This window comes from Gymnodraco acuticeps, unplaced genomic scaffold, assembly GCF_902827175.1.
Source record: "Gymnodraco acuticeps unplaced genomic scaffold, fGymAcu1.1, whole genome shotgun sequence".
Classification (NCBI taxonomy): domain Eukaryota; kingdom Metazoa; phylum Chordata; class Actinopteri; order Perciformes; family Bathydraconidae; genus Gymnodraco; species Gymnodraco acuticeps.
This window is the reverse complement of record NW_022991327.1, coordinates 47162-55906: the sequence shown is the minus strand read 5'-3', so window position 1 is coordinate 55906 and position 8745 is coordinate 47162. Positions and strand designations below refer to the sequence as shown.

General features: G+C 44.0%; 1 protein-coding gene across 1 annotated transcript in view; it reads left to right on the top strand.

Annotated features, from left to right (window-relative positions):
- The first annotated feature begins 630 nt into the window (after window positions 1-630).
- The window catches only part of ece2b (endothelin converting enzyme 2b), a 45196-nt gene continuing 37081 nt past the window's right edge, over window positions 631-8745 (top strand). The window contains 3 exon segments of the mRNA XM_034240404.1: window positions 631-1646; window positions 1649-1665; window positions 3538-3673. Coding sequence (XP_034096295.1) covers window positions 1550-1646; window positions 1649-1665; window positions 3538-3673 — 250 coding nt within the window. The 5' untranslated portion in view covers window positions 631-1549.

The window sequence follows — 8745 nt, the reverse complement described above, 5'->3', positions numbered from 1 at the left end:
TGATCTGAGACGTAGGGTAGGGAGTGAATCTGATCTGAGACGTAGGGTTAGGAGGGAATCTGATCTGAGACGTAGGGGTTAGGAGGGGAATCTGATCTGAGACGTAGGGTTAGGAGGGAAGTCTGATCTGAGACTGAAGGGTTAGGAGGGAATCTGATCTGAAACGTAGTAGGAGGAATCTGATCTGAGACGTAGGGTTAGGAGGGAATCTGATCTGAGACGTAGGGTTAGGAGGGAGTCTGATCTGAGACGTAGGGTTAGGAGGGAGTCTGATCTGAGACGTAGGGTTAGGAGGGAATCTGATCTGAGACGTAGGGTTAGGAGGGAATCTGATCTGAGACGTAGGGTTAGGAGGGAGTCTGATCTGAGACGTAGGGTTAGGAGGGAATCTGATCTGAGACGTAGGGTTAGGAGGGAATCTGATCTGAGACGTAGGGTTAGGAGGGAATCTGATCTGAGACGTAGGGTTAGGAGGGAATCTGATCTGAGGACGTAGGGTTAGGAGGGAATCTGATCTGAGACGTAGGGTTAGGAGGGAATCTGATCTGAGACGTAGGGTTAGGAGGGAATCTGATCTGAGACGTAGGGTTAGGAGGGAATCTGATCTGAGACGTAGGGTTAGGAGGGAATCTGAATCTGAGACGTAGGGTTAGGAGGGAATCTGATCTGAGACGTAGGGTTAGGAGGGAATCTGATCTGAGACGTAGGGTTAGGAGGAAACGCGCTCCAGCTCACATTTACTGATAAACTGAAACTGATAGACATTTCATATCTTCATACAGACGGTAACACTTCATGGTTCCCTCATATTGTTTTAACTTCACAAACCAAAAGGTAAATGTGTTTTATTATGAAGTTGTGTATATTTACAGACTTGTAAAAACTAAGAAGTTAAACGGCACTAAAGATGTTTTGAGTTTATTTCAGTTATTAAGTTGGAGTGGGTTGGAATCCCTGTATTCTGATAAACACTAAATCGATCACATTTGGCTCCGTACGATGTTTCCCAGCCAGAGGGGCGGACTGGCCATCGGGACGCTCGGGACGAATCCCGATGGGCCGCACTGAAGTGGGCCGGTCGGATAAGTCACTAGCACTAGCACCCCTGAACGGGTTTGGTTGATGCTGTGTTCATTCAATATACTTACTGAGCACTCCTGAGATATCACATGTCTGTCCCTGAGGCCTGTTTGACCGACAGCAGAGTGTGAATAACAGATGAAGAAGACTCTGCGATCGATCAAGCAGTTTATATATTTTTAGTTTGTAAGGCAAGTTTATTTATACAGCACCTTTCAACACACGGCAGTTCAAGCTTTACAAGAGTCAGAAAGTCTCTGACAGGGTGACCAACAGACTGAGCAGGTTTCTAACGGGTGGAGCCGTTCTGATTTGAAAGCTGTTGACACTTGTACCCGGTAGTGTGGCAGTAGAACAGACGCAGTCACAGATGTAAAGAACAACAGAAGACTTTCTCTGCTCGCCCCAAAGGACCTGAGGCGCCGGAGAAAATCCATTCTTTGTTTTTGTCCTTTAGCAGAGATGTTCAATGTGCTATGTGTCTCCGTCTCTTCTGCAGATGTCCAGCTACAAGCGAGCCACGTTCGAGGAGGACGAAGCGTCGGACACTGCGGGGGATTCAGCCTCGTCTCTGACGCCGTGGAGGTCAGTGAACGCAACACAAACACAGAAGAAGAACACACAAGGAAATAGGGCTGAGAAATATACAAAAGGAAAAAAAAATCATTTAAATTAAAGGTCCCTATCATCCTCTTCTTCATCAATACATCACAGGTCTCGCCTGTCTCTGATTGGCTGAAACACCAAACAGATCATTGCAGCAATTACCCATAATCCCCCTCTGTTTCAGGCCCTGTTTCCAAAGTGCTGAGTCTCTGTCTGGTACTTTAGATGAAAATAAGAGCCCCTCCCCACGCCCCTCTGAGAGACATTTGGATTACAAAGAACTCAAATGGAGCTCTAGAGGAGATTCAGGTGATAAGGGGGGGGGGGGTATGAAGAGACAAGAAATGTTGCTGACATTTTCTTTTTTTAATATGAGACTAAATGTCTGGCTGCATTATAATTAGCCATTTTCTTATACATCAATATCCAGGTATTTTAACAACACATATTAGATTTCTCCATATTTCCAGCCTCATTCAGTGAACATGACTCTTTATTCACGTCTGTTGTTAGTTATTCTGATTGATCTGAAAGCATCAGACGTTTTGTTAGTGTTTAAACTCAGAGGACAAACATCAAAAGTCTGCTTCAGCCTCCGTGGATAACGTTCGCAGGTGAAGTCCTGAGAGGGGCGTTAAATCCCAGGAGGGTCTCAGGACAGGGGGTCCACCTCCCACGAGAGAGGGCTTAGCTTTAATACACTGCAGGAAGGGAGAGGAGGTTCAGTGGACTCAGTCCTGTCTGCGTTCACACAGACAGGACTGCAGACTTAAAGAGGCCCTCTGTCTTCTTCTGCTGTTCCCTTTAGTGTTTACTTCCTGTCTGTCTTCTTCTGCTGCTCCCTTTAGTGTTTACTGTCTGTCTGTCTTCTTCTGCTGTTCCCTTTAGTGTTTACTGTCTGTCTGTCTTCTTCTGCTGTTCCATTTAGTGTTTACTGTCTGTCTCTCTTCTTCTGTTGTTCCCTTAAGTTTTTACTTCCTGTATGTCTTCTTCTGCTGTTCCCTTTAGTGTTTACTTTCCTGTATGTCTTCTTCTGCTGTTCCCTTTAGTGTTTACTTCCTGTCTGTCTTCTTCTGCTGCTCCCTTTAGTGTTTACTTCCGGTCTGTCTTATTCTGCTGTTCCCTTTAGTGTTTACTGTCTGTCTTGTCTTCTTCTGCTGTTTCCCTTTAATGTTTACTTCCTGTCTGTCTTCTTCTGATGTTCCCTTTAGTGTTTACTTCCTGTCGTTCTTCTTCTGCTGTTCCCTTTAGTGTTTACTTCCTGTCCTGTCTTCTTTCTGATGTTCCTTTAGTGTTTACTGTCTGTCTGTCTGTCTTCTGCTGTTCCCTTTAGTATTTACTTCCTGTCTGTCTGTCTTCTTCTACTGTTCCCTTTAGTGTTTACTTCCTGTCTGTCTTCTTCTTCTGCTGTTCCCTTAGTGTTTACTGTCCTGTCTGTCTTCTTCTGCTGTTCCCTTTAGTGTTTACTGTCTGTCTGTCTTCTTCTGATGTTCCCTTTAGTGTTTACTGTCTGTCTGTCTTCTTCTGCTGTTCCCTTTAGTGTTTACTTCCTGTCTGTCTTCTTCTACTGTTCCCTTTAGTGTTTACTTCCTGTCTGTCTTCTCCTGCTGTTCCCTTTAGTGTTTACTTCCTGTCTGTCTTCTTCTGCTGTTCCCTTTAGTGTTTACTTCCTGTCTGTCTTCTTCTGCTGTTCCCTTTAGTGTTTACTTCCTGTCTGTCTTCTTCTGATGTTCCCTTTAGTGTTTACTTCCTGTATGTCTTCTTCTCTTTCTGTGGGACTGCATGATGGATTATTATTGATGGGATATTAAAGTACGTGGCATGTTATTAAAGTGTGTCTCTGATTGGCAGGTGGGCTTCAGGAAGGGCGGTGTGGAGCTGCTGGGCCGGAGGACCCAGCTGGAGGTTCTGTTGTCGGTTCTGCTGCTGGTTTCCCTGCTGGCTCTGCTCGCCTGCCTGCTGCTGCTGGGGCTGGGCTTCAGCTCAGGTACCCCCCACCCCCCTTTAAGTGCCACCTATTATGCAAGATCCACTTGTGATCCACTTTATGATGTCATAATGATGTTTTGTCTTGTGTAGCCATTAGCCAATCAGCAACCAAGGTAACCCCCCCCCCCTTATCACCTGAATATCCTCCTAGAGCACCATTGCATTGAGCTCTCTCAGAGGGGCGTGGGGAGGGGCTCCTTATTTTCATCTAAAGTCACAGACAGAGAATCAGCACTTTGGAAACAGGGCTGAAACAGAGGGGATTATGGGTAATGCTGCAATGATCTGTTTGGTGTTTCAGCCAATCAGAGACAGGCTCTGGATATATCTGAGACCTGATATATTGATGATGAAGAGGAGGATAATAGCTCAGTACATCCACTGTAGCGCCTCTGGGCATCATGTTGAAAAACCAAAAGCCTACGCAGGTGCGCTGATCCCACCTGTCTACAATACACCTGTCTGCAATACACCTGTCTACAATACACCTGTCTGCAATACACCTGTCTACAATACACCTGTCTACAATACACCTGTCTACAATACACCTGTCTACAATACACCTGTCTACAATACACCTGTCTGCAATACACCTGTCTGCAATACACCTGTCTGCAATACACCTGTCTACAATACACCTGTCTACAATACACCTGTCTACAATACACCTGTCTACAATACACCTGTCTACAATACACCTGTCTGCAATACACCTGTCTACAATACACCTGTCTACAATACACCTGTCTGCAATACACCTGTCTACAATACACCTGTCTACAATACACCTGTCTACAATACACCTGTCTACAATACACCTGTCTGCAATACACCTGTCTACAATACACCTGTCTACAATACACCTGTCTACAATACACCTGTCTACAATACACCTGTCTACAATACACCTGTCTGCAATACACCTGTCTACAATACACCTGTCTGCAATACACCTGTCTACAATACACCTGTCTACAATACACCTGTCTGCAATACACCTGTCTACAATACACCTGTCTGCAATACACCTGTCTACAATACACCTGTCTGCAATACACCTGTCTACAATACACCTGTCTACAATACACCTGTCTACAATACACCTGTCTGCAATACACCTGTCTACAATACACCTGTCTGCAATACACCTGTCTACAATACACCTGTCTACAATACACCTGTCTGCAATACACCTGTCTACAATACACCTGTCTACAATACACCTGTCTACAATACACCTGTCTACAATACACCTGTCTGCAATACACCTGTCTACAATACACCTGTCTGCAATACACCTGTCTACAATACACCTGTCTACAATACACCTGTCTGCAATACACCTGTCTACAATACACCTGTCTACAATACACCTGTCTACAATACACCTGTCTACAATACACCTGTCTACAATACACCTGTCTGCAATACACCTGTCTGCAATACACCTGTCTACAATACACCTGTCTACAATACACCTGTCTACAATACACCTGTCTACAATACACCTGTCGACAATACAACCTGTCCTTACATACACCTGTCTGCAATACAACCTGTCTACAATACACCTGTCTGCAATACAACCTGTCTACAATACACCTGTCCTACAATACAACACCTGTCTGCAATACACCTGTCCTACAATACACCTGTCTACAATACACCTGTCTACAATACACCTGTCCTACAATACACCTGTCTAACAATACACTCACACACCTGTCTACAATACACCTGTCTACAATACACCTGTCTACAAATAACACCTGTCTACAATACACCTGTCTACAATACACCTGTCTGCAATACACCTGTCTACAATAACACATGTCTGCATACACCTGTCTACAATACACCTGTCTGCAAATACACCTGTCTACAATACACCTGTCTACATACACCTGTCTACAATACACCTGTCTACAAACACCTGTCTACAATACACTGTCTGCAATACACCTGTCTACAATACACCTGTCTACAATACACCTGTCTACAATACACCTGTCTACAATACTGTCTGCAATACACCTGTCTACAATACACCTGTCTAGAATACACCTGTCTACACAGCTTTAGATCAGCTTTAGATCAGCTTTTTATTGGCGGCACCCGACTGTTTGTTTGGTGAAGCTTTGGAACAGTTTGAATGAGGAGCTCAGGGGAAGATACAGGGATGAAACGGTTTAATCATAACTGGGAGTTTACGGTTTATTTATATGGTTTGTTATTTTATCCTTTCTTGATTACCGTTTACCTTTTTTATGTATTTCGTTTATTTATTTATTTGTTATTATGTTTTTTATAACAAATGTTTTTGGATGATAGATGTAAAAAGATGGTCTTTTTTATATTTGTCTTATCAAATATGACATACAACGCAAATGAATATTTTACATATATATTGTAGTAATAATGATATGATCTATTTATGATTGTAAATGTATCTTGTATGTAGATAGAGATTTAGATAAATAAATGTTAATAATTTAGTTTTCAGGAGAAAGGTTAAATATGTGTAAACTTCTTCCCTCCCCTTTTCAGATGTGTAATTTGTAAGTCAATAATATTTTTGTTTATCAATTTGATACTGCTTAAGTTTGTACAGTATCATAATTCCCTTGTTTAATTCATTATTAGGGCCCGAGCACGGAGTGCTAGGACCCAACGGCGTCCTAGCACGAAGTGCGAGGATACCTATTGTTATTGGTGGTATTATTATTTTTAGTCGCCATCTTTCCTGTTTTTGAGGCCTTTAGGACAAAGTTGTATAATTTTGCACAGATTCCAGAATCGGTGAAAAATTACAATATTCTGGACTCAATTTGTTAAAATATTTCAACATGCTCGCTAGCGCCACCTATCTCAATTCCATTTCGGAAAAAATTCACAAAGTCGCACCGTAACTCCGAATGACCTGACATTTTGCAAAACATATCCAGGTGGACCTGCTCTACAAATAATCCAATTGGAACCCTAAGCTCCGCCTACATTTTTTTTTTTTAATTGGCATAATTTACATACACAGTTAAATAGTCACTTACATTTAAATTGTCAGTTTATCAACACCAAACTCAGTATACAGTATCGCCGGAGGGTCAGGACACATTACCCTAGGAGATGAGCATGTTCAAAACGATAAATATTTCCGCCATGAATTAAAACATACTCGCAAAAAGGCGGGGCTTAGAAAGAAATGCTCATTAACTTATCACTGGGACAGTTCATCTTCGTAAATAGACGGAGGGTTTCAGCCATATTTCAACATTTTTACGACGACGTCAGTCTTACAATAGCGTGGCCTAGCAACAACTAAAGCCTGGTAGGCTACTGCTATTTAGCTTAAGCTAGTTGGTAGCAAAATGCCTCCGTTCTCTACAGATGACTTCCAGAAACTTATACAGAAGATGGCTGTGTTGGAAATGAAAATGCAACGGTTGGAAGTTAATGTGGAATTGAATGGACTATGTCGTGGGAATGACACGACTTTACCAGTGTTGCAAAGTAATGGAGAAGGGTATGCTAACTCACAGCTAGTTAGCAGCTACAAGGATTCCAAGGAACAGGAGGGGCTGTGTACCGGGTAATAAATCTACAAGTGATAGTCCTCCCTGGAACTCTTCTGGGTGCAAAGCCTAAGAGTAAATCACTTCATGGGATTTGGGAGGACGGATAACAGGCAGAGCCCAGAGCTCCGACATCTGTGATGCGACCGGCTGGCCTGCATTGTTATCACCCAGGAAGAGCGCCTCTTCAACCCCTATTCATACTAGGAAACAGCAGTGGACAGCTGCTAAAGGGAGAATTACAAACAATCCTCCTAAACCACCAAGTGTGCCAATCCAGAACAGATACGCTCCGCTGACCGAGAACCGGAGATCTGATGACCTGGATAACCTGTCCTCTTCACGCAGCAGGGTGAGGACCAATAGCTACTCCAAAAGTAAAAGGCTAGAGGGAAAGCTAACGACTGGGCCTGAACTCTGATTGTGGGTGACTCTGCTGTAAGAGATGTAAAAGGTCTGTGTAATAAGAACAACACCAAAGTACTCTGTTTTCCCAAGGAAATGGTCTCTGACTTGGCTGAGAAGATCCTGCATATTGGGGCTGAACATCCGACTGTGAAGAATGTGGTACTGCACATTGGAACAAATGATGTTGTGAAACAACAGTCAGAAGTGCTGAAAGAAGACTTTAAATGTTTGTTGGAAACTGCCAGCTCTCTAAATGCAGAGGTGTTCATCAGTGGCCCTCTACCGCCAGTCAGAAGAGGAGTGGAGAGATTCAGCAGATTGTTTGCACTGAACACCTGGCTTTCAACTGTCTGTACTGACCATTCTGTTCATTTTATTGACAATTTTAACTTTTTCTGGGACCGCAGACATCTTTTCAAGGCAAATGGAGTTTGCCTGAACAAGTCAGGAGTGAAATTGTTTATCTCTAACATATTCAACTGCTGCGTCATCAATCTGTTCCCTCTGCCAAGGACAAGCGGCAAGAGGAATCAAAACACGAGAAAGACACAACACATCACGCAGAAAACCCTGAAGAATTATCACTGCACCCGCCTGAGGAATGTTCTGATTATGGGAGACATATGAGACACATGGAGGAGTCTCCACTGCCCCCCCCCCCTGTCAACGCCTTTGAGGATACTCCGTTCACCCTTTCACCCTCGCCCACCCTCCTGGAGATCGATGAACACACAAAGGAGATACAGAGGGTTGGCAACCGATTCCTTCCTGGAGTTCAAAGACCAACGAAGGCGATACGCAGGGCTGGCAACCATGTCCTTTACCCCCGCTCCTCAACGACGCCCACCAAATCACCGCGGAGACGCGCACCATCTCCCCGTCCTCATCACCGCGCCTACGTCAACCACCTCCCCCCCCTGGCAGCATTCCTCTACCCCCGCACCATCTCGCCCGTCTCCATCACCGTGCCTACGTCGACCACCTCCCCATCCATTCGAGGGGGCTTCTGCAGTCTCCGAAGCCTTGATAAGGGATGTGTGTGTACAAAACACAAACAAACTCTTACTGATATGTGATGGGTCCAGGCTCAAGG